This window comes from Pogona vitticeps, chromosome 4 (assembly GCF_051106095.1).
Source record: "Pogona vitticeps strain Pit_001003342236 chromosome 4, PviZW2.1, whole genome shotgun sequence".
NCBI lineage: Eukaryota > Metazoa > Chordata > Lepidosauria > Squamata > Agamidae > Pogona > Pogona vitticeps.
The window spans coordinates 36,178,231-36,205,327 of NC_135786.1; the positions used below are offsets into that span (position 1 = coordinate 36,178,231).

General features: G+C 38.7%; 2 protein-coding genes across 3 annotated transcripts; one reads left to right on the forward strand and one right to left on the reverse strand.

The window, feature by feature from the left end:
- Positions 1-3,086: 3,086 nt before the first annotated feature.
- ROMO1 (reactive oxygen species modulator 1) lies at positions 3,087-5,972 on the reverse strand. 2 transcript variants are annotated; one of them, XM_020782441.3, is made up of 3 exons: positions 5,840-5,972; positions 3,940-4,070; positions 3,087-3,274 (listed from the first exon to the last, which is right to left on the reverse strand). In XM_020782441.3, exons 2-3 carry the CDS (start codon positions 4,068-4,070, stop codon positions 3,166-3,168), a joined length of 240 nt encoding a protein of 79 aa, XP_020638100.1. In that variant the 5' UTR covers positions 5,840-5,972; the 3' UTR covers positions 3,087-3,165. The 2 variants fall into 2 exon arrangements, with proteins under 2 accessions (XP_020638100.1, XP_078249434.1); XM_078393308.1 differs by having other exon boundaries at positions 5,672-5,846.
- Position 5,973: 1 nt separating this feature from the next.
- On the forward strand, positions 5,974-26,744 carry NFS1 (NFS1 cysteine desulfurase). The gene is made up of 13 exons (XM_020782437.3): positions 5,974-6,107; positions 7,203-7,270; positions 9,160-9,276; positions 9,430-9,513; positions 11,129-11,281; positions 12,541-12,634; positions 14,202-14,336; positions 16,310-16,467; positions 19,265-19,370; positions 20,725-20,806; positions 21,790-21,873; positions 23,409-23,498; positions 24,893-26,744. Exons 1-13 carry the CDS (start codon positions 6,014-6,016, stop codon positions 24,954-24,956), a joined length of 1,329 nt encoding a protein of 442 aa, XP_020638096.2. The 5' UTR covers positions 5,974-6,013; the 3' UTR covers positions 24,957-26,744.
- The last annotated feature ends 353 nt before the right edge of the window (positions 26,745-27,097 follow it).

Here is a 27,097-nt window from a genome sequence, read left to right on the forward strand (position 1 = left end):
AAATCATACTAGGGCTTATTTTCAGGTTAGGTCTTATTTTCGGGGAAACAGGGTATTGTCTATTCAAGTCTTCCAATGTAGCTACATCTGCTAGGATCCAGAAGACAGACTCTGAACTCATGGATTTACAGCAGGTATGTCTTAAACTACAGTACCCAATAGGAAGAGAAAATAAAGATGTCCAAAATAATTAATTATAAAGGAAAACCAAAAGAGAAACAGGCTATTACCTCTTCCTATAAGTCCCAAGTAAAGCCACACAGATCAGTGATCTGTGGTCCATTGTGGACAATAATACTTTACTCCCACAGGCTCTGGTGGCTACCCATACTTGCCGTACCCACCAATCTTGAGTAATTATTGACACACAACACAGAAAGGAACAAAAACCTATGCACCACCTGTCCCCACATCTACTCTGGCAGCACATTCATGGGCCCCCAAAACATACAGTGTTAGGAGCTCATTTGCTTGTCCATCTAATATAATTTATGTTACTCTGCTTGCCACATAGGATAAATAAGATAATCTTTATGATATGTAGGGCTGGTTACAAGGATCATTTAACCAATTACAGCAGCTCCACTGGCTGCTGATTTTCCATGTTGAATTCAGGGTGTTGGTTCTAATTTATAAAGCTAATAAATTGCTTGGGCCCAAGCTATCTCAAGGACCACATCTCCCTTTATGAGCCTGCTCAAATGGTATAATCAGAAGCCTTTTGCGCTGTATCACTACTTTCACAGGTACTGTATGTTTGGTGGATACGAGGGAGAGGGACTTCTCTGTTGCTACTCCCAGATTTTGGAACTCCCTCCTGCAAGAGGCCATCTTTGCTGCCCTTCCACAAGCAGGTGAAGACCTTTCTCTTCAGGCAAGCTTTTCCTGAGTGACTGGCTGCCCAAGTGGTTTTTTTAATGCATTGTTGTACCTTTACCACTTTGAATATGTTTCGATGTTGCTTGTATTTTTTGGACGGTACTTTTTTGTTCCTTTTCACACTGAGTATTTCACAATAAGTATTTGCACACTCATTGTTAGCTTTTAGATTGTCTTTTAATGATGAAGCCAAAAGATCTCCTGTATGGAGAATTAGTGCAGAGAAAGCGCCCCAGAGGGAGACCACAGCTGTAATACAAGGATAGCTGCAAGCAGGATCTGAAGGCCTTAGGAATGGACCTCAATAGATGGGAAACCTTGACATCTGAGGCAGGCGGTGCAGCATGGCCTCTCCCAATTTGAAGAGACACTGGTTCAGCAGGCTGAGACAAAGAGGCAGTCCCAAAACCAGCAAAATCAAGGAGATGGACAGGGGACAGACTGTATTTGTCTTTAGTGTGGAAGGGATTGCTACTCTCAAATTGGCCTTCTCAGCCATACTAGACGCTGTTCCAAGACCTCTATTTAGAGCATGTTACCATATTCTCTTGAGACTGAAGGATGCCTACACATTATGAAGCCACTATGGGCCCTTTTAAGGAGAAAGGCTGGGCAAAAATATTTGAAATACTACTAATGTTATACTGCTACTGTGTGTCAGAAGTGACACAATACAATTAATAAATACATCAGGTGTTTGCCCAGTAGCTGGCAACATCAAGAGCATCTGGGGCAACTAACATCAAGTCTTCCATTGTACATATTAAGGGGCACAGAGGACGTTTACATGGATGTGAAGTTGACTTCACACACTCAAAGAACTGTAGCAATGCAAAAACTCAATTTTATTAGATTTGCTTTGTTTCTCCCACTCCAGTATGTAGTCTATTAAGTGAATGGCAGGTAACTCAGTTTTCTGTGTGACTAGGAGCTACTTATTTATTCCATCAATTTTAAGAGGTGGGTAGTTTGTATTTGAAATAGTTTGAGATTTTATATACCTTGGTTTAATAATCAATCCAAATGGATACTTCATTGAAGAAATAATAATAAAAGAGATTCGAAACAGCAATGAAAGAACTAGGAAAAAATCAAGTGTAAGGTTATGTCACTAGAGATAAAGATTATCCACACTCTAGTATTCCTGATCACCGTGTATGGGCATGAAATCTGGATAGTAAAGAAAGCTGACAGGGAAAAATGTTTTGTTTGAAATATAGTGCTGGACGAATGTTTTGCAGCTACTCTGGACCACCAGAAAGATTTACAACTGGGTCCTAGAGCAAATCTGTCTGGAGAAAAAAAAAGACAAAACTCAGGCCATCATAAGGCAAGATTATCTGGAAAAGGCAGTAGTTGAGAAGGGCTACTGAAGACATTTTTGAGATTGCTCATTCATAGGTCACCATAAGTCCCATGTGACAAACAGCAACACCAAAATAAAGTCAACAACTTGAATAGTTAAGGTACAACACAGTAATCTCTCTCATATGGCCCTAATACCCATTAGTGTTTTGCAGGAATGATATAATTCATGCTCAACTGCAACCCTGCTACACACAATACAGAAATGGCAGGATGATTTTAAAATTTAATTTTACTCAGCTTCTGTACATTAAAACAATTATTTGGAATTAAATATAGCCTAAGCTAAGAGGGCTATGAATGGCAATCACTGCCATTATATGGTTTTTTGGACTTCATAATCTATTGTCTGATCACAGCTACATGAACATCCTAGAGTGTTCAATTTCCATGGGCAGTAATATTTTTTATATGAGAGTTGATTAAAATGAGCCCCTTCTGCAGGCAGAACTGTCAGCTTACATTTAGCTGCATTACCTGCTTTTCTCTCTCAGAATAATCAAATGGGTTTCTAAACACAAATAATCCTATATGATTATTTCTCACAAAATGAGCAATACCTGAACATTTAGTCTCATATTTCAGATTCTGCATGTGCTACAACTTGCTCTTGTTTGAAAGCTGGGAATCTGGATTAACTTTTAAACTCCTGAGATAGTAGTTCCCTTAGCCCTTGAGTTAATTCTACCTTGCACAGCTCTACTTATTTCAAGTCACATTAAAAATTTAGACGAAATGTTCAAGCACTATCCAAAGTTTATTAAACTACAAGGGCTTCTACGTATAGACAAGCATTTACAAAGCCATAGGTGCAACAATAAGGAAAAGAATGAATTACTAAATCCTTGTGGAAATACTTTTATTATAGTACATATCAGGCTCTTGCCTTCATAGGGGAAAAATGGGTTCCAACATTTCAAACTAACAGCGGATTCCCATGCCAATTGCCATAAATGTTCCAAAGGTTCCACCACTCTGCATCATGGTTTTGCCAACACCACCCATCAATTCTCGTCCTCTCATTCCGATCCTAAAAGTAAAGTAATACAGTATTACACAAGGTTTATACTCCACAATTAGAGGAGGAAATTAATATTTAGTATCCAATGACTAATGAATATATTGATTTGAAAGCCATCAAGAATTTAAGCTTATGTTCTGGAATGAACTGCAGAGGAACATAGTTCAAAGTAAACAGGATATGTGCAAGAAAGAATAAAATACAATATTTATTTTGCCTTTGAAGTGGTAAGAATGCACTGAAGACACAAATGGTATATTGTTTTATTCTATGGCTTAACTGATTTATTACCTATTTTTTTGTTATGATCTGCAAAAATTTGTTAAAAGGAAAACTGAATATTTTTCATGCTATTGTATTTATGACCTATGTAATTGGCATTAATTAGGATTAAGTCAGATCTATTAATGTTCATCTGGAAATAAATTTCACTGTGTTCCACAGGCCTTATTCTCAAGTATAATCAGGATTTTATTCTCAGTCTGTTTGGCAACACATAATTCAAGGCAGAATACAGTAACATATAAGCATAAAGAATTGCGAAAAGATAAATGTGCATCATATTTAGATTACTGTCTAATCAGTGAAACTCTGATGAGCTGATAGTGATTGTAAAGAAGGAAATTTCCAATATTTACGTTGCATGCAACAGCAGTAGTCTTTCTCCTACATACCTGAGGCAAGAAAATGTACCAAAAAGTGCACCTGCTGCCATGCCAACAGCAAAGCCCATCATGAAACCCATTTTCACTCTGTCAAAACAACTGGGCTGGGACTGGCCATACGGCCCCACCGTCACAGGCATCTAGGCAGATAGATAAATATGTATATATATATATATATTAACAAAGCACAGAACTGATATGTATTGCTTTTATGTATGACAAAGTTCTAATTTCCAATCTGGAGGAAACATCTAAAAGTGACTATTGTTCAAAAAATTATCTTACTTGAAAAGAGTGTTTATCATGAGTGGCTTTGGTGAACCCTTTCTATAGCAAGATTTTAATTAAAAACAGTTCTCCAATACAATAAGTAAAACGCATACTTTAAGGACAATGTATGTGCAAATGGCAGAGCTATCTATTTGTAAACAAAGTCACAGTACTTAAACTGCAACTCCAAAATTAACTTTCTACATATTTTATTCAAAAGTGATTTACTATTTTATTTAAAAGCCCAAATCCACTGGGTTGTCCCAGCTAAAGCAGACACACTGGATCAATGAGATTTACATAAGTATTGTCTCAATATTCAGCAACTGATTTTGGGACTATAAATTGGATTTAGGCCAAAAACTAAATTTAAAGGAGATAATCCTGTGTTTAGACACTACAGTACTTGACAAAAAGAGACTGACAACAAAGGGATTTAAAAATTTGTCTAGAGCACATATCCTGCTAGAATATCCTTGCACAAAGAGTGCTACTGGCCTAACAATCATTTAGTAACTTGACATTTCTGTCGGGCAATACAATATAGACATTCAATGTAGGGATGCTTACACTACATTTAGAGTGAGGAACTGCATTTAATTCTAAATGAAAAGCAACATGTTTAAATCATTTTGTATGCATATCTACAATAATTTCCTCTTATTGACAGTGGAAATTTTTGATTAATGTATTTATTTAAAACATTTCACCCTGCCTTTTTCCTTAAACAGGACCCAAGGCAGCATACATCCTTGAAAGACAATATTTAAAGCTGAAAACAGCAAGTATACAACAGTGGTTTACATCACTAAAAGACAATGTTTAAAGCTAAGAATCGTGAGCATAAAGAGGTAGTTTACAAAATTAAAAGACAACACTAAAGCTAAAACAAATATGCAAATACTAAAAAAGAACAAGCAAGTACTACTCTGAGATATGGTAAATACAAGTAGTACTAAAAACCCAGTCAGCAGCAACGGCTAACAATCCATCTAAAAGTTACTCAGGAATTAAAGGTAAGAGAGAAAAGCAACATGTTCAGACTGTCGAGTACATATATTATATTTTCGCTTCTATAGGGAGCTGAAACACTTTCATTTAGTGATTCTGAAGGAGTTAACGGTAAGAGAAAACAGACAATACCAGTCCATAAATGAACCAGAGATCGTTTTTTTTTTTTTTTTAAGCCAGATATGGTTGTTGTGGGTTTTTGGGGCACTTTTGCCGTGTTTTGAACCTTCAGAATACGGCCAAAGAGCCCGAAAAACCCACAACCACCATCAGATCCCGGCCATGAAAGCCTTCGAGAATAAAAATTCAGATATATTCAAGGATAAGGTCCTCAGGATTTTAGAATTTTCCTGCAAACCTCTGAGGTCGTTGAAATATCTCACATTCGCGTTTAAGCGCCTGTGTTTCTGCCATGTTTGCTCACTGGTTGCCAGAACCGTGTAAAAGTACAAAGTCTAACCTTACGGTGGTGGTGGGGAGACGGTTGTATCGCCACGGCACCCAAAGATCCATCATCCCCACCGTCCCTATCAAAGAGCCCATTCTGAAACGTCCTGTTTACTGACAACCAAAATTAGTACTCGCTGAGAAACACACTTCCCCCCGCACCCTTCTTTATTTCGCTCACCTCGTTCGCCTCAAACTCAGCCTGTCCAAAATTTTTCTCCGCGGGGCCTGGACTTCCGTCGCTCTCTGATGACGTTACAGGAAACCGCTCCGGGCAAGAGAGAAGACTTCGGCGGCGCGGTTCCTGGTGTCTCTGAATGTGTTGCGTAAAGGGAAGAGAAAGCAAGGAGTAACGATGCTGGTGTTTCGAGCCGCGCGGTTGCGGGCTCTGCGAGGGCTGGTGGTCTTCCAAACAAGGCAGCAGCTTTCGGGGCTTGCCGGTGCACAAGGTAACAACCCCCCCCCCTTGAGTCCTAGGAGCACAAACTCGTCTGGACCTCAGGTGGCTCCCGAGTGTGGTTCTTTTTTTAAAAGAAGCTCTTTTCTCACGTTAGATAACAGTAGCTGCGCAGTATTTTTCCTGTTCTGGGTTTCGACCTGAAGTGGTTTTACCGTAATTTGGAAGCAGTTTTGGCTGATAATAGAAGTAAAGATAGATTCTAGATTGTGGCACATGATGTATTCTTAAAGCATAGATGGCTCGATCGCAGCAAGCGAAAGTGCAACAGTTACACCTCCTTGTGGGGCAATGATCTGTACTTTTTCTCCCGCCAGCTACAGTAAATGGCACTGCGGGTGTGCTCTAGTATTGCGATACTAGTGTAGTGGGGCATAGAGTTGAGATTATAGCCATTGTAGAATTTGCAGCAGTCTCAGATAGCTTTACCTCTGCAGCTTTAATTAGAACTCAGTGCTCTTCATCTGAAGAAAAATATATATGAAAATTAAAGCAAAACATGCTGCTTATATACCTCCCCATAGCATTTAAAATACACTCTGAGCAATTTACAATTTAATTATGCAGGCCTCACCCACCCAATGAGCCAGGTACTCAATTTACTGACCTCGGAAAGATGGAAGGTCGAGCCAAACTTGAACCAGTTTCGTGAGCCCATTGAGATTGAACCCAAGTTGTGAGCAGAGTCTTGATTGTAATACTGCAGTTTAACCACTACAGTGAAAATATAGCAAAACAGGAAAAATATTGTATTTTGCTTGAAAGAAGCTGCTATAACTGCCCAATCAGCCTAATACTGTGTAATTTGCACTGGAGATCAATTCTGAAAGTCAAGTATGATGACTAAATATTTAATTGAAAGTTAAAGCTTTAAAGAAAATATAATAGCTTTAAAGAAAAGTGATTGAAAGAATATGTAAATCTTTAATATCTGTATTTGAATTATAACACACGTGGTGGGTTAAATTATAAGCTCTGTGTCCATGCCAACAATTGGCTTAATTTTTGCATAGACCTGGGAGGTGAAAAAATGTTGGTGTGGTCTTGTACATTTGTATTTATCACTCACATGGTTGTATTTCTCTAGGCAAAAGTAACATTGATGAATCTTCTCTTCGGCCATTGTACATGGATGCCCAAGCAACTACTCCTATGGTTTGTAAACTGCTTACTTACTTAGGGTTATTTAAAAAACAACAGCAACAGTGAAAGAAAATACCTGTACAGTGGTGCCCTGCAAGACGAAAAACTCGCTAGACGAATGGGTCTGGCGAGGGTTTTGGTGCCTCACAAGACAATTTTTCCTATGGCCCTGTTTCGCAAGATAAAGCCCCGGGAGGCTTCTGAAAGCAGTGCTTTGCTGAGGGGTGGGGTGGGGTGGGGTGTGTGTACTCTTCTCCGCTCCCACCCCGCCTCACAGCTGATTGGCGCAGGGTGTCAGAGGCTTCTCCGGGCTTTCCCAGCAGGTAAACAGGCAGTGGAAATGCACCCGGAGAAGCCTCTGAAAGCAGCACTTTGCTGTGGGGGTGGGGTGGGTGGGTGGCAGGGACAAGCCTGCCCCCTGGCCTCCCCCCGTGGCAAAGTGCTGCTTTCAGAAGCTCCTGGGGCTTGTTCAGCAGTGGTAAAGCACCCAGGAGGTTTCTCAAAGCAACGCTTTGCCAAGGAGGTCGTGGGGGTCGTGGCGGGCCTGCCTCTGCCACCCCCGACAAAGCACCGCTTTCAGAGGCTTCCCAGGTGCATTTCCACTGTCGGTTGACCTGCTGGGCAACCCCGGGGGAGCTTCTAAGACCCAGCGCTGATCAGCTGTGAGGCGTGCAGGGGGAGGGGCTGGAGCGGAGAAGAGCACAAAATGGCTTCTGGCTCCCTGCTGGCTGCCAGCTCTAAGCTGTTTGGTGCTCTTTTTCCTGCTCCTCTGGGGCTACCAAGGCACTGTGAGGAGCCGGGCTCGGTCTACAGTACCTAGTAAGTGACTTTATTTTCCTTTTTTTGTTTTGGACTTTTTTCCCTCCATAGGAACGCATTAATTAAATTTCAATGCATTCCTATGGGAAACCGTGCTTCGCAAGACGAAATTTTCGCTAGACAGCATTAACCGTGGAACGGATTAATTTTGTCTTGCGAGGCACCACTGTATTTACAGAGCAGATCTATATATGTTTACCCATATTTAAGTTCTATCAGCTGGCTAGCTCAAGTGACTTAGAGAATTGGGTTTTTCAACCAAAGGTTGATTCTCCGAGAAAAAGAATCAGCCCGTGTGGCCTTGGGGAAAAAAAATCACTATTTCCAGAGCGCCATAGGAAAAAGAGTCTGGTAAATCAGTTTTAAATACTTGATACCTGGAAAACTCTATGAAGGATAATCACAACTGAGAAATTACTTAACAGCACATAATTATTCCACTGTATTCAGTGGTATTGTCAACTGAATTTACAGTCCTAACAGAAAGATGTGCCAACTTAGGCAGAAGCTTCTTGTGCCAGGAAAATTTCCATTGTGCTGGAAGAACCTTATCTATACTACATGATTTCAGGGATCTACCAGTGGAAGAATTAATCTGGTTCTTGTTATGACTTCATCAGAGGAGCTGAGGAAGGGGCAGAGTAAGGGAGAAGCTGAGTTGCACTTGATCCAAATTTCCTGCATCTCAGTGACACAGCTACTGAGACAAGATAAAGTTAGACCTAAGAAATCAACAACATTCCAAGCTGGGGTGGGCGGGTTGCGTCAGTTCAGCAAGCCCTCAATTACCTTAGCTAATTAGAATTGCTTTATAAGTGTACATACATAGGATAGCAGTTAGAGTTTCTTGTATAAAGTGTACCTGTTAGCTATGATTGTATAGAAATTATGTTCAATCTGGTAACAAAAGAAAACAACGGAATGTGTTTGATATTATATTTGCTCAGAAATACATCTGATTTTATGCGTGCATGTAAGAAAGCTATGCTATTCTTGGCTTTGGGGAACTAAAACTATATGTTACTGAAATGTTTAAAAAGAAAATTAATTGAAATAGGGTAATTCTGTAACTGGTATTCTAGGACCCCAGGGTGCTGGACAGCATGTTGCCTTACCTTGTGCATTACTATGGGAACCCACATTCTAGAACTCATGCTTATGGCTGGGAGAGTGAATCTGCCATGGAAAAAGCTAGACAGGTGAGGTTTCTGCATTGTTTTACAACTTGATTATAAATCTGCCCCTACTGTGTTATTCAATATTCTGTTCTAGACAGTTTTACAAAAAAATTGTGATGGATTTCTATTTCTGTTTCAAATGCTGCAATGTATATCTGTCTTCCTTTTTTATAGCAAGTTGCATCACTAATAGGAGCAGATCCAAGAGAAATTGTTTTTACCAGTGGAGCAACAGAGTCAAACAATATAGCAATAAAAGTAAGTGGATTAATGGTCATGTGTGGTGATGCTCTTAAACACCTATACGCATCAGACAGCATTCCATGGTGACTGAGTGCTCTCAGTACTTTTTGTGCTATTAAGGATTTATTCCTCTGTTGGAGATTTTTCTGAATCTAAATTTTTAAACTTAATTCAGACACTGTTTTTTTTCAGACAGCTCCTGATTATTGTGAGTGCTGTTATTTTGATTACACGAGATTGAGTGTTCTCATCAAAAATTGATGTGCTTGCATGTGCACACACAGAGAGACATTTAACTGTGTAAGATTTAGCTATATGATCAGTGCCCTAGATTGCAATCTTAACATGCTTAGGTTCAAATGTGACATATGCAGGACTAAACTGGCAAAGGTAGAATACTTTCTGTGCAGGCATACGTATGACTTTATTTTTATTAGGAAGTAAGTCCTACTGCACTCCACTTTTCTCTTGTGAAAGGTGCATAGGATTGCATTGTTTGTTGTGTTAGCTTTTTGCCTTCTTTAGAACAGTCTGGCTAAAGGTGATCAGTTTCTAAACAACAACCAAAACAAAAGTATTGTGGTACCTTTAAGATTTACCAAATTTAATTCATTGTGAGCTTTGGTAAATTATAATCCACTTGTTCAGACACATCCTGCTAATTTGATGTGTCTGAAGAAATGAATTCTGATCCAGAAAAATTCAAGTTTAAATAACTATATTAGTTTGAAAGCTACCATAAATACTCTTGTTTTTCTTTTGTTTTTCACTAAAATGGACTCAGCATGACTGTCTCTGGGAAAATTGAATAAGGTTTAAATGGTTTGTTGTAAATTAGACTTAATTCTTTCTGAGTTTTGTTTCAAATTATTATGCAAAGAAGACTTAAATTAAATACTTGGAATTGCCAGATTGGTTCCTCATTTCAGGACTCCCTTCAGCAATTTGCAGCAGTTTCTGAGAGTACAAGTATTTTTCCTGATCAAAATATTTTATAAAGCAGGGGTTCCCAACCTTTTTCACCCCGTGGACCATCTGGGGAAGGTGGGACACCCACCCACCCCGCACTCATGTGTATGCACAAACGCAAAACAGTGGTCCTTGTGCGGGGGCACGTTCGGTCGTGCACATGCACAAATGGCACGACGCTCGCACGGACACGCTGGAGCATATGCACAAATCAGCTGTGCCAGGGTGAGTGCACGCGGGGGGGGGGGGGGCAGAAGGTCTGTCTCCGTGGCCCAGTCCAGCTCAGGCCATGGACCGGCACAGGGCTGCGGACCGGGGGTTGGGGACCCCGGTATAAAATATGAATTATAGATGAAATGTCAATTTGACTGCTACTTTTGTGGGACAATTATGTTTATTTTAGATAGTATAGTATGTTCTTCTGAGCTTCAGGAGAACTTGCATGTAAATATGTATAGGAATTCAGTCTGAGGCAGTCTGTTCCACAGATGCGTAGCAGTACATCCCTCTGAGCTCATTGGGATCTGTTTCTGAAGAAGGACGCTTTATGCTCTTATTTGTGGTTACCGGAATATCAGGGTAACATGGCATTTCACACTTATGACATGCTTTATAGCCTTTTAAAAAATTAATTTCTTTTTTTTTTTTCATCCACATCAAGGGTGTTGCAAGATTCTATAAATCCAGAAAGAAACATATAATTACGACACAAACTGAGCACAAGTGTGTGTTGGATTCTTGTCGAGCCCTAGAAGCTGAGGGCTTTCGAGTAACATACTTGCCTGTAAAGAAAAATGGGATTATAGATTTACAGGTAAATAATCTTTGTGAGGGGTACACTGTGGTGTTGTAGATAGTGATGGAATAAGACTTGAAAGGGCTGGGTTCAAATCCACACTTAGCTGTGGAAACTCACTGGGGTTGTAGAATTGGTAAAGCCACTCCTTAGACATCTCACTATTAGGGTTGTCTAAAAGCCCTATTAGGGTTGCTGAATGTCAGTTCCAACTTGGCAGCATATAACAATCTTTGTGAAAAGTGTTGCTTTATATTTCTTTTTTGTTCTTTAGCTACATTAAAAGCAAGCAAATGGATCTTCCATTTACTATATTGTTACTTAGCGAATTGCTAAAAATGTATTTTCCCTAGTAGAAGAGGCAAAAGCTTATACTTCTGCTTTTATGTTAATTGGACAAAACTGGATCAAATTTGCAAGTGCCATTTAAAAAAAGGTTTTCCCTATTGTATCTTGCTAAACGAAGATTAAAATCTTTTTTATTTAATTCGGTGTCATATAGTTGTACAAGTTCAAATGAATATATCTCACTGAATATAATGAGACTAATTTCTAAGTGAACATATGGTGGAGTTAACATCAAAGCTTTTTTTAAAAGCAGACTATTTATTGCATGCATTTCAACCCTAAGAAAGATCTCTAAGCAGCTTAAGCTTAAAAATAGGCAGCCAACAAACCTGAATAGCCAGTATCCAGAGGGCTTATGCAATGTGGTCTTATGCAAGTTAAACACAAGCTTTTGAGCCACCCTGGATACCTCAAAAGTGTCCCCTCAGGGCTAGGAGAAAGGGATTATAACTAAAAGGGATTTTTCCAATCCTTTTGGTTCCTAAAGAAAAACATCAAAGATTTGTCTGTGTGCACAAATGTCTTGATTTCCCGGCCATTAATTTCATTGCAACCTAATCAAGCATAATAGTTTATTGATTGCATGAAAATTTTAAAAGTAGAAACACTGTCATGTGTCACTTTACCCCCCCCCCCCCCAATTTGCTCTGTTGTTTGTGTTCTGTAATACTCTTCTTTTATAGTAATCAAATACAATTGTGGTAAAACACACCCCCAAATTTAAAAAAAGGCTTCTAGGGGTTATAATAGTCTCATTTAATTCTTTGAGGAGGTCTGCCCAAAACATGTTCTAGGCCCACAGACACCTTTTTTTTCAAAACTGAAAGTGATTGGGCTGCCCTGTTCCCACTCTTGTTTCCAAAAGTAGAATTCATTTGCACTGTTTTTGCAGCTTGAGTTACTTCTTAATTTTATATGATTTCAACCAGGAACTAAAAGATGCAATACAGCCAGACACAAGCGTGGTTTCTGTAATGACTGTGAATAATGAAATAGGAGTAATACAGCCAGTTGAAGACATTGGTAAGTATACAGCAATGCTAAATGCAATATAAATACAGTAATAGTTTAAATAAATAAACAATCAACACCCAATACATAGAATATGCACTTCTGTCTTCAACAGATCTGGAGTTAGGGGCACCAGATCCCTGTGTAGTTCAAAATCTGTGTATAACTCTTATGCTCCCAAAAACTTAACTATAAAGCATAAAGAGTTAGATGAACACACCTGCCAATTCCATAGTATTGACTTTCTTTCCATATAGTACTGTGTTTAATGAGCCTTAAAGGTCCTGATCTAGAGGCTGTTTCATGGTAGAAATGTTGTGTTTGGGGGGAAATAGACAATTTCAACACCTTTGGTGCTGAACTCATCGAGTTTTGGTGGCCAGGAGCACAGTATTTATTGAATCTCTCTCTCCACAAATGAATGAATGGATGTTTGTTGGAAAAAATCCATGTACCAAAGAATCTTTGGTAAATAAATAAATACATTCTATTAATTTAGTGGTTGTACTCCAGTTGGCATAACTTTACGCTGTGCAACAAGGATGATGTCATAACTGGGCAAGGTTACTTTTTATTTCAATTTAATTTAAAACTCCCTTTCCTTCAGGTTCTGAGACTCCCTAAGGATCCCTTTTGCCTAGAGGAAGCCTTTGTGTGCATGTAGCCCCAAGGCCACCTGTATAACACTTCCATTTCAAAATACAAAAAAAGGACTGAAAAAAGGGCCATTCCATGGCAGGGTTGGTGAGGCAAGATTTGGCCCCAAGCCCATTGATGTTGTCTGCCCTGTTCTTCTAAGATATAAGCCTTCAAATTTTTGTTGTTGTTGTTTAATTGTTAAGTTGTGTCTGACTCTGTGACCTCATGGACCAAAGCACGCCAGGCCCTCCTGTCTTCTGCTGCCTCCCAGCGTTGGGTCAAATTCATGTTGGTAGCTTCAATGACACTGTCAAACCATCTCATCCTCTGTCATCCCCTTCTTCTTTTGCCCTCACACTTTCCCAACATCAGGGTCTTTTCCAGGGAGTCTTCTCTTCTCATGAGATGGCCAAAGTATTGGAGCCTCAGCTTCAGGATTTGTCCTTCCAGTGAGCACTCAGGGTTGATTTCCTTCGGAATGGATAGGTTTGTTCTCTTTGCAGTCCAGGGGACTCTCAAGAGTCTCCTCCAACACCACAATTCAAAAGCATCAGTGCTTCGGTGGTCAGCCCTCTTTATGGTCCAGCTCTCACTTCCATACATCACTAGTGGAAAAACCATAGCTTTGACTATGCGGACCTTTGTTGCAAGGTGATGTCTCTGCTTTTTAAGATGCTGTCTAGGTTTGTCATGACTTTCCTCCCAAGAAGCAGGCGTATTTTAATTTCGTGACTGCTGTCACCACCTGCAGTGATCATGGAGCCCAAGAAAGGAAAATCTGTTCCTGCCTCTATATCTTCCCCTTCTGTTTGCCAGGAAGAGATGGGACCAGTGGCCATGATCTTAGTTTTTTTGATGTTGAGCTTCAGACCATTTTTTCCACATTTTAGCCACATAAAAATAATGCTGCTTATTGAACTCAGTTGTTTTTGCATTACAGGTCAGATCTGCAGTTCTCATAAAATTTTCTTTCATACGGATGCTGCACAGGCAGTTGGAAAAATTCCTCTAGATGTCAATGAGATGAAAATTGATTTAATGAGCATCAGTGGCCATAAAATATATGGCCCCAAAGGTATTTATGTATTCAGATGTTAACACATTTTGTGTTTATGGTTGTTAAATATTGTCTGGGTTATTCATCTAGTTTTTCCAAATATAATTTGGACAAACGTCTACTCCCTCTCAAGGCACGATGAGAAACTGAAACTTTGGTACTTCAGGACGAATAAAAAAATATGATGTTTATTGCATATTATATGTAGCTATTGGGAACAGAGTTTTTATAGAAATAGCCTCAGATTCGTCTCTAGAATAAAAAGTATTAGCAGGCTTTATTTTAGAATTGTTACATTATTTTTAAATATTAATTTAGACTATTGCTGGACTTCAGATAACTCATCAAAGTTAATAAATACAACTTTGGTTGTGCACTGATTTAAGTGTGGGAGAAGGCAGCCTATAAATGTGTTCAATAAATGTATTTACATTTTCTGCAGTTTCTTCTATATGTAGTGTTTATCTGAGCACTCAGTGGCTGAAATTGAGCAGTAAGTTGCAACTAAAGTAGGCCCATTGAATCAGTAGAACTTACGGAAGTTAACTCATCAGATTCCCACTGATTCATGGCCTACTCTAGTTGTGGTTTACTACTGAATTTCAGCCAGTGTGTTCAAGAAAAGATGTCAGTTTACACTATGCTGATGAGTATGAGTTTCATACTCATTATAATAATAATAATAATAATAATAATAATAATAATAATAATAATAATAAATATAAATATAAATATAAATATAAATATAAATATAAAAATAAATTATTATTATTATTATTATTATTATTATTATTATTATTATTATTATTATTATTAAAAATCTAAAATACACAATTATGTTTTACAGTTTCATTTTTTATAGTAATCAGTGAAGATTTGCTGTGAATTTCCCGCTTCTCTGTTACACAACTTAGAACCAATATATTTCTGAATATAGAAATAGTGAAAAATAGCTGACTACATTTAGTGTTATTGATCTGTTTTATGTTGGTGAAAAAACTATATAAACAAATTTAAAAGTCTTCAGTTGTAATTCCTAGGACTTTTCTTGATCTCATTTCCACTATTTATTTCTGCTGTAACAACCCTTGCAGCAATCATGTGAAGTTTAGTGAGATAACTATAAAATATTGTTTTACATTTCAAAATACCAGCCTAGATCCAGAGTTGTGCTAGCACACTAGGGCTTTTTTTCCTTCCTTCTGTGCCCCCATGGATATTACCAGAAACCTGCTCTAGAGGTCTTTCAAATGGCTACAGTGGTAAAAGGGAGACTGGCCACTTTCTAGTTCCAGTGACAGATGCGGTGGTGTTACTGGAATTTCCCCACTTGATCCTACCCATGTTCTTTGAATTTTTGTGTAAACTACTTCTGTATGTTCATGTCAGTATAACAAATGCACATTTTTATGCACATTGTTCTATTGTACTGGAATCAGAGAAGTCTCTTAAGTTGGAGAGTGACATTTCTAGAACTAGAATAAGTTACACTTGCCCTTTTATCTAGTACCATACAGCTTCTCTATAGCATATCAATGCAGGTACTACATTGAGCACTGTGACCGGAGTCTGCAGCAGAGTTGCTTGTTTTCAGCTAGTTGGTCACTGGATTGTGTTTATATGGATGCAGCGGTATGTGTGGCTGTCTGGACCACTGCTGCTTTGACATTAGGTTGCTGGAATATTACTTCTGATTTGTGGAAGGAAAAAATGCTGAGCCAGTATATTGCTTTTCTTGAAAGGATGATGGAGTGTACGGGGGGGAGAGGAGGGTCAGTATTTGAAGGACTAGCCTTCTAGTAAGACATAGCAATTGAATATCCCAGGTTCAAAATACCTTATTGTTTTTATTCTGATGACTAAAGATCTTCATGAGATGATCCTTCACGAGAAAAAAACATTTTGCATTTTCTAGAAACTTGCATTATGCAAAATAATCTGGAGTCTACAAAGTATAAGCAGAAACAATATTGCCTTTTTTTTTTTTAAAGGGATCGGTGCAATCTATGTTCGGCGGCGACCACGAGTGAGAATAGAACCTGTACAGAGTGGAGGAGGCCAAGAACGTGGATTACGTTCTGGGACTGTACCAACTCCTTTAGTAGTTGGTTTTGGGGCAGCTTGTGAATTAGCCCAACAAGAGATGGAGGTATAAAGAGTGATTCAGTTTGGTTGTTGGCTGTCTTTGTGTTCGCATGTTTTTTGACACCATACAGTATGCATGGTAGACTGCAACACATCTCTCTAGATGTATAGACAAATTATTTAGTACAGTGGTGCCTCACACAACGATGTTAATTGGTTCCAAAAAAAATCAACGTTGTGTGAAACATCGTTCTGTGAAACACCATTTCCCATAGGAATGCATTGAAAACCGGTTAATCCGTTCCAATTGGAACGGATTGCCATCACTGAGTGAAAATCCCCATAGGAAACATCGCTGTGTGAAACAATGTTTCCTCCATTGGAATGTATTGAAGCCGACTCAATACATTTCAATGGCTTTGCGAAGTCCTTTTTCGCTCCTGTAAAAGTGTCTTACAATGTTTGGAAGCTGTTTTAAATGCTTGCACTAGTTAGCCCACCTCCTGAACCCTATGCAAACTGATTTTGGTGTTGTTCTGACACTTCGTTAAATTATGATGATTTTTTGTTTTCTCCGTTGGAAACCATTAGACAGACCATTCAATGGTTTTCAGTGGAGAAAACAAAAAATTACCATAAATTAACGAAGTGTCAGAACAACACCAAAATCAGTTTGCATAGGTTTCAGGAGGTGGGCTAACCATTGCAAGCATTTAAAACGGCTTCCAAACATTGTAAGACACTTTTACAGGAACGAAAAAGAGACATCGTTGTGTGAAAATCCCCCATAGGAAACATCGCTGTGTGAGGCGGCAAATTTAACAGAAAAAGGCATCGTTGTGTGAATTCATCGTTGTGTGAGGCACCCGTTGTGCGAGGCACCACTGTATATTGTCTTGCTGTATACTGTACAAGTAGTTTTCTTAATATTCTTTGTTTTCTAAGAATATGTGGTGCTTAAATGAATGAAATTTTGTTAGACAAAATTATGTGATTTTTAAAAAAGGTCCATATTGACATTTATTTGCTCAGTGTTGTTTTCACATGTATCTCTTACCGCCACCAATTTTGGATTTACAGTGGTACCTTGACTTACGAACTTAATCCGTATTGGAATGGTGTTCGTAAGTCTAAACATTCGCAAGTGGAAGTCCATTTGCCATTGAAATGCATGGAAATGGGATTAATCTGTTCCAGCATTTCAAAAAAATACAAAAAATAAAAAATAAACAGAGCAAGTCCCACACTGGGACTGCAAAAATAAATAAATAAATGAAAGCAAACAAAATCACAAATTCAAAAGCAACACAACACAGCACAGAAACATAACCCCCCCAGTCCAAACCCGCCCTCCAAAACCCACCCAGAACAGTTTTATAAAAAGGACTTACCAGTCTGAAGCCTCCCAGCACTCCGCTGCCTCCGCCGTGGCTGGGGGGCCAGCGCCCAGCCATCTTAAGCCTCCTGGTGCTCCTCTGCTGGGGCCGAGCGGCCGGGGGCAAGCGGCAAAGCGCCCGGCCACCTCAAGCCTCCCAGCACTGGGTGACCACTGTCTCCGATCACGGCAGCGGGGGACCCCGGGGAGGTCTCCCAGGGCTTCCCCACCACCATCGGAGACCTCCTGGGGTTCTGATTGCGGCGGTGGGGGAGCAATTTTAAATTTCCCACCCTTTTCCACCGCCATGATTGGACCCCCAGGAGGTCTCCCAGGGCTTCCCCGCTGCCATCCTGGGGGTCCCCGGCCACCACAATTGGCGCCTTCAGGGTTTCTCCGGAGACCTCCTGGAGATCCGATCGCAGTGGCAGGAGACCCCCAGGAGGTCTCTGATGGCGGAGGGGAAGCCCTGGGAGCTTCCCCGCCGCCATTGGAGACGTCCTGGAGGTCCCTTTTCCTAACCGTTGGTGCAAAAGAGCAGCCTCTTCACCACCAACAGTTTGAATGGAACGAAAAAAAGGCAGAGGAAATTTGAATTTCCCACCCTTTTCCCCTGCCTTTTTTTCATTCATAGGTTAATATAGATTTTTGTGAATGAAGCCGTTCATAAGTCGAAGTGTTCACAGGTAGGGACGTTCGTAAGTCGAGGTCCCACTGTATATGCTGAAAGCCTGTCCAAATTTTGTGATATAAGTCATCTTGACAGCATCAGACAGGGCAGTTTTTCTGGAAATTAAAAAAATTATTACTAGGAATTGCCACCACTTGTAAATTCATCCCAGTGTCTGTGATTTTTCAGTAATTAAAGACTTATTCCTCCCATCCCAAGGCTCCATGGGTCTTGAATACTCCTTTTCATCATTGGAAATCTGTGGGTGCCATGGGACAGAAGGAAATCTTTAATTACTGAAAGTCAGGGAGACTTTACCAGCAATGATACATTTTAATAGTTAAAGACTTCTTCCTCCTATCCCACAACCTTTATGGATTTCTGATCCTATCACAAATAGGATCTTAGCCATGATATTCTTTCTGGTTTACTCTATTCCTGGTGATTAGAAAAGAAGGATAGTAGTTTGTAGATTTTCCATCTATTTTGTGGCTGTTTCTCTAGCTGAATACAGTATAATATTTTCAAGCAAGAGTCCCTCTATAGACATAACCATAGAGTAGCAAGATGTGGATGGGATTGGTTTGGTAATAGTAACTCTTGATGTAAAATGAGACTGAATTTTGCTGTGAAGATTTACCTGCTAATTCTTCATTCTATGAGTATTACTTTTGAAAGGTCTTCTGGGTTCTATATTATCCACAGACCTCTTGGACAACAGAACAAATTTAACTATTGTGGTATTTTGGATAAATGGGTCAAAGATTATCTGCCTATTCGTAAATTAACCAATAAAATCTACCACTTCTTTTCCAGTATGACCATAAGCGAGTTAGCTTATTGGCTGAAAGACTAGTTACAAAAATAATGTCAGAAATTCCTGATGTGGTAATGAATGGCGACCCAAAGCATCGATATCCAGGTACTACTACTACTACTACTACTACTACTACTACTACTACTACTACTACTACTACTACTACTACCACCACCACCACCACCACCACCACCACCACCACCACCACCACCACCACCACCACCACCACCACCACCACCACCACCACCACTACTACTACTACTACTACTACTACTACTACTACTACCCTTAGAAGTGCAGAGCTGGAAGGGGCCCTAAGGGTCATTGAGTCCAGCCCATATTAAGGAGGCATAGTAGGAAATTGAACTCCCAGTCTCTTGCTCTTCAGACAGATGCCTAAACCACTGAGATATCCAGCAGGTGTATTGTTAGAAAAGTATTGAGCTTCTGTCTTCTACTGAATGTATTATTTCTTTTGGGCTCAATTGAGAGTGTTGTAAATGTCTAAACTAAATTCACTGTGCAACAGCTAGTACAGAATGAGTCTTGGGACTTTTGAGTTCTAACCCAGAAGCAGTCATTTGAACATAGCAAAATTCCCATGATTTTCTGCAGCTTTGTTAAGACAAAAGAAAAATGGGTCAGAATCAATTGAAAAATTATACTGTTGTATGATAATTCCATTGGTGTAAATTTCAGCTCTGAATTGCCAGAAGTAAAGAAGTCATAGGCAGTTACTGTTTGACACTAAGATGTGCAACTCATATGCAACAGCAAATGCCAGATCTTACTTATTAACTGTCAACAGCTCAACACTGGAATATATGGCAATATATTTACGCCAGTACATAAACAATAGGATTCAGGCCATTGTTTTATTTATTTATGACAAATATAATATTTATACGTACAATTATAATGTTAGAGCTAGGTTTTCATTTGCTGTATACAAAACTGCTTGAGCTGTCAAAGCTAGAGTTTCAGTAAGAATTTGAAGTTAGGAAATATAACTTCAAAGCAAGGATTGTAGTTTTTGGAAGATGTAATTTTAAAAAATAATTCAATAATATTGCCTGCTTCTTTACTAATTTAAGCTGCTGTATAATGTAATTCACCTTAAAATATTATTTTATATTTTTGTTCTGAACAGTCAATTCATATTTAACAAACTGTAGGTGTTCTATATATAGCAGTCATGTCTCTGTTGACATGGGTTTTATGCATTGTTCTCTAAAATTAACATGTGAGATGTCTAGTGGTTGGAAAAATGTAGTAGCATATACTATCAGATCAACAACAACAACAAAAAAGTTCCAAAGAGAAAAGAGACTTTGGTTATTAAAGAGGCAATCAAAGGCTATGTTTGTCAAAGCACTGTGTATTTTGCTATAAGCCCCTTGTTGTGCAGAGGTACAATGTAGTCTTCAAAGAAGCTGACTGTATTTTGTTAACTTTGCAGGCTGCATCAATTTATCTTTTGCATATGTGGAAGGAGAGAGCCTACTGATGGCTCTTAAAGATGTGGCACTTTCTTCTGGAAGGTAATGGTGCATGTATAGGAGAAAAATAAGCCCTGGAGAATTCTCTGAAGATATATTATGCTGTCCATTGTTAAGACAAAGGCAAATCTCAGTCTAATTGGATATTTTATAAATCTTGCGGCACCTTAAAAATTAAGTTTTATTGTAGTTTCTAGATTGCAGGCCATTCTTTCAGATGCATAGTCATGTCAGTAGACAGAGGTTTATACAGTAATGTGGAGGGTAGGAATATGAAATGTCATGGAAATGCAAAAGGTCTAATACAGTATTATGATTTTCAGTTAGTGGCTATTGACAGTCCTTCAGGATGATAGATAAAGGTCATTTAGAGTCATAAGTGGATGACCAGTACTTTCAAGCATAGATAAGCAGATGAATGCATTCCAGGTAGCAAAACGTTTTCAAGTTCAATGCAATGTAAAAATATGGCTGCAGTTTTCATGAGTTTTAGTAGTAGTACCCAAATAGGGAAGAGGAAATAGGAGTGAGAAAATTGTTCAGACTTGTCGTAAACATTACATTGGGTAATAATATAGTCAGACCTACGAGGATGACCTGATTAATATTTGTATTGAGACAACAGAAGGTTAATTCTTGCTGCTAACATTTTTAAATCATTTCCTTGTATTACATTAGTCATTTCTTCTCTCTTTCCATCTTTAGGCTTCTAATAGCTTGAAGCATTTTGATATTCTCATCATATCCAATACACAGTTAATTTTACTACCCTTTTTGTTCCCTTTCCTGCTCCTCTTCTTTTCTAATATTGGTTCTGTCTGCTGTTTTAGTTTACATTTTTTTCTCCTTATGATTTTTCAGTCTATCTTTGTTGTGAATGTCTGGTTCTAAGCTGTATAGACAATGTAGTAGTTCAAACAATATGATGTCTGCATCAAGAATATGTTATCTGTAATAAAATTTGTTGCTTTCCTACATGCACTATGTGAGAAAATAATTTCATATTTTATTTTAATTTTCATTAGTGCTTGCACATCTGCATCACTCGAACCATCATATGTATTACGTGCAATTGGAACAGATGAAGACTTGGCTCACTCATCTATAAGGCAAGGGTTACAATTCTTATGGATGTTCACATACAATGGATGTCCACTTTTGTCAATAGCAGAATACCTTTTTATAAGTTTATATATGCTTATGTAGAGAATCAGTGTGGTATAGTGAATACAGTGTGAGACTTGGGCCCAGGAAACCTGGGTTCAGATCCTTACTTGGTCATAGAAACTCACTGGCTGAAATCCTGTTGCTTATAATAGGTAGTAAGTGTGATGGAGCTGAAGCAGTGCGGAATATGTCGCCAGAGAAATATAAGATTGAGTCAGACAGGTTATGTGAGGAGATGATGTGAGAGACATTGGAATGTGTTTTTCTAAGTGCTATGAGAGTGTTTTTCTGAAGACCGGGACAGCGTAGTTCGAGATAAAGCTGAAGGTCGGACAAAGAGCCCTGTGGAAGACTCAACATTCTGAGCTAATTGGAGAAGAGATAAAACACCGGGATTTTCATGGGAATTGAGAGTGGAGGAAGGTGTTACAGCCCCTCAAGGCTAATTGATTAACAGCCATGAAGTGTCAAGAAGGGAGGAGTTAGAGAATTTAGAAAATGGATGATGGGTTATGTGGAAGAAGTTAAGTTCTATTCCATGATAATGGGAGAGAAAAAGAACTTGATGGTTTGAGTATGTGGCTTGAAGGAGAAAGAATGTAAGTGGAGAGAAAGGAGGAGGTGGGGCTAGCCCACCTAAGCTCATCTTAGTAGTGTTTATTATTTTAATGGGGATTAGTTATTTTATTTAACTGTAATGATCTTTGAATATGTTTTCTATGCTAAAGCTTGAGCAATATAAACTGTTTCTATGAACTCTATTTTTCTAATAAAAATTAATTATAAAAATTCTTACAAAAGCAGGGTCTGGCAAAATTCAGGAGGTGGAGAGGGTCACAAACTAGCTATCTTTAAGAGTCCTACCTAGCAGAGCTGTTGTGAGTTCTAAGGAATCACAAAGCCCATGTGTCTATACTTGCAAAGTACTGGGTAAAGTAAAGTGTTCTTTGAAGGTCAGACTTGTTCAACGGCTTACGCTACGCACTGCTGAGGTCTTGGGACTTGCCTCAGTGCAAAGGTGGTAGGTAAGTGGCCCATCGAACTCTCTGACCGAGTGCTAAGTGCTCCTTAGGGAGGCTTGGGCACCACAGTAAGTTGCACTAGAATAGGCCCACAGAATCAGAGATTGGTTGAGTCAACTCCTCCATAGGTTCCATTGATTCAAATGGATCTTCTGTAGTTGTGACTTTTGCATGTAAGTTTCAATTAGAGTAGCCCATTTTAATCAACAGAATTTACGGAGGAGCTGACTCACCCAATCCTCACTGATTCAGTAGTCCTGCTCTAGTGTGATTTACAGAGCTAAGTAACAGGATTTCACCCATTGCAGAGTGCCAGTGGTAACTCACTCCTTGAACATTTCACATACCTCAAAAATGGTATTGGGACTGCTGTAAGTCAAAAGCAACTTGATGGCACATAAAAATAGCATATGTGTGTCTTGTGTTGCATTAAAAAGCTCTTTATTTTCTTTCAGATTTGGGATTGGTCGTTTTACTACTGAAGAAGAAGTAGACTACACAGTAAATAAATGCATATACCATGTCAAGAGATTAAGGGAAATGAGGTAACATTTTTGTTTTAGACTTTTACCATTGCAGGACTTCTGTCTGTTGATAGGAAATACTATCAGATGTCACTGTGTTTAAAGTGGATGAAGACTGAGAGAGAAGAGTATGTTTAGGATGTTCTGCTTTTGCCCAGAACAGATCTCACTTCTTCTCTCTCCTTTTATATCTCTCCTTTTATTCTGCTTTTGCCAAGTGGATTAAAGCTTACACATGAAGTATCTCATCTCACTAAGCCTTGCCATATCACTGCCTATTCCATGAGGAAGGCAGCTACTTCTACAACTTTCTTGGGAGATGCTCCCATGGAAAAGACTGTAGAGGCTGGGTTCATCATATTACACCATATTATACAATTGGCAAATACACTTCAGCAGAAGCTATATTTGGCAAATATGTCCTTCAACAAGTAGTTTCCGATTGAAGAGTCTCCCATATCCCTCCGTATAGACATAGAACTTGCTTGTGTAGTTCACATTCATGGATGGCTCCTTTCTGCAGACCAAGAACGAGCCATTGGCTTCTGTGAAAGTCCTTTCTGATCTTACAGGGATAAGCTAATGTCCTAGTTGCTGCTAGCTGGTAAGAGGAGCAGGGAAGTAGGAAGACTACTATATCTAGCCGGCACACCAGATGTTCCCAATTCTTGCCCTAGATTATGCTATGGGCTAATAAATTATTGATAGCAAACTGGCATAGTCCTTGTAAAGATATATAGATTCCTATTAGAATTAGACTGGTATTTGCAGGGTAGTGGGATCCTTTGTTGTTTAGTCGTTAAGTCATGTCCAACTCTTCGTGACCGCATGGACCAGAGCACGCCAGGCCCTCCTGTCTTCCACTGCCTCCCGGAGTTTGGTGGGATCCTACAAGTTATTAAATGGACATAGCTTAAGCGGAGGAGATCCCCTGTACTCATGAATTGTATGAATGTAGATTTGGTGGATATGTTCTGTACATTCCTAAGGAAAACTATGTGCAACTTGTTTTTAAGTATGTACATAAGTTGCAGGTAGAGTTCAGCATAAACCACTGAGCCAGCAGTTCATGTCCATCTCTGTTTGTCGAGTTCCTCCTCAAATACAAGTCTTTTATATAGGAATCTAGCATAGGAAAGTTTCTAAAATAAATATTCATTTTCATAGTTAGTCTTTCATGATTAGCCTTGTAGATTCAGGAGTTTAGTCTTATGGAACATCCTAATTGTGTCTTCTGAGGATTACAATTAAGGCCATTTAAAGATATTTATGTAGCACATGATTTAATTTTCTGAGAGAAACCTTTTTCTAAACAAGTTTTTATTATTAACTAATGATAATTCCTCAAAGTTTGATGTCAAATAATGTTTTTATTTCTGAGGCATTGACAATGAATTTTCATTTTCATTTTACAGCCCACTGTGGGAAATGGTACAGGATGGGATTGATTTGAAGAGCATTAAATGGACACAGCATTAAGCAAAGGAGATAACATGTAATCATGAGTTGTATGATGTGAATTCAGTGGACATGTTCTCTACCTTCATAAGAAATACCATGTGGCACTTGTTTTAAGTTGCTCTCTGAAACCAGAGAGTTGCCTTTTCTAAAGAGACCTGAAGACTAAATCTTGAGTGATGTTTAGCCAGGTATATGTTAAGCTCACACATAATGCATGGATATTTGTTTCTTAGAGCCAAGAAAGTTACAACACGTTAATTGTGGATGTGGTACTGGTACAGCTGAGTATGACAACTCTTTAGTAACGCTTTTATTGTGAGCAAAAATATGTCTGCAGTATATTCTCAATAGGCTGCTTTGTATTTGTTTTACCAACATTCGTCCCATAGCAAAATTTGCAACTGGATACATTATATACTCAAAAGTTAACTTCTCACAGAAGGCAGTTTTCCATCTAAGATCCCCGTGTCTTATTTTTTATCATTTATGTGTACTACATGTGCTTTGTGTTCATGTAGTAAGGCCAAGTATTTATTGAAAGCATTTCTTGTTACAGACTTGTTTCTTTATAAAATTCACCTTGTCCTAATAATCTTACCTTTTCCTGCTTTTCTGTCATTTTCTTGATAACTTTCTCCGCTGACCCTGTATTTGTTATTCCTAAGAATATCTCCTGATTTACAGAATGCAACATTCACCTTTGATTATTTCTGCCCCATTGCCTTATTTTCAAGTGAATGTGGAAGATTTTAAGGATTGCTTCTCCTATGATGTGGTATATTGGTTCTGTAAAAGGGAAGAGACTGTTGATTTGAGAATGCCCCATTGTTGCATTTGGGTAACTGTAATTATTCAGAAGCAATGGCTTTTGCCTTCCAGAGAGCCTGGAGGTACTAGATAAAGTGAAACTGACAATGCTAGCACCAGTGGTACTTGCAGTATGCATTCCCATGAATATGGGATGTTTCCAAATTTGTGTTATTTGTAATACAGATAATTGTTTTTAGACAAGAGCTTTTCTGTATTTACTTCTTTGCTTCTTAAGGTGCAAGAAGGAAATTTTAACTCCATTCCATAAACTGCCTTTTGTGTTGCCTAGCTTTGTGTACATGCTGTTCTCAGAAAATGGGTTGCTGACCTGGGTACAGGGTGCATCGTCAGTGCTATAAACAAAGCACTATTTGTTCTTGGCAGACACATCCTCTTGCTTGCCTTGAGGATTAGTCCTACACATACATAAAAATGTCCTTGAAATTATATCTGTTCCTATTAGAGAGGGCTTATTAAAGAAATCAAGCAGAACTTTGTTTCATAGAAAACAAATCTTACTTTGCTTAAGTGCTAAAAAAATTGTCGAGACACTTACTTTAAATACCGCAGTGATAGCAATTTATGTTGCCTTATTACAAAGTTAGCTTTGTCATAAAGTTAGCTTTTAAGATTGCAAATATGTCTTTCAAATATTACAGTAGTGGATTATCCATCAATTTGGAAAAAAACTTTACAAGTTTGCTGTTTTGTAATTTTACCTGATAGACTTGAAAAGAGAAACATTGATTTTAGAGCAGGCCTGTACAATGGAGCTGTGCACCCTGGGAGAAAACGCTATTGTAGGGCACAGAATGAATGGAGTCAGCAGAAAATGAGTAAGCATGCACATTGGCAGAAACATCCTTATCCATGGTTAAATGTAATGTGGCAGTCTTCTGAATAAAAATGTAAAAGAAGGCCTGAATAGTTCAACTCAATGTTTGTGTTGCAAAATATACATGCGGAATTAATAAAATAAATGAGCATTGAACTTCACAGTATTTGTGTCTCTGCAATTATTTTTTCTAAAAACTGCTCCTACTCAGTCCCATAATTTCAAAGCTTATATTTCAGTGAACAACAAACCTGTTTTTCCCCCCTAACTCAAATAAATAAAGTTTCTATCTAAAGGAAGGGGCTGCCTCCTGGCAGCCTTGGAGAATGGAACAGAACAGAGATGGGTCTCTGTGTTCTTCAGATACTTGTCAGTACTTTTACCCAGTTTCCTTGAGCATAACATGCATAGGACTAAAATCTTAAAACACAGGAGCTACTAAGTGGACTTCATCATAGAAAGTAGAATTTACTGAGAATTTACAGTACTCATAATAGTCTGTCTCTCTATACAT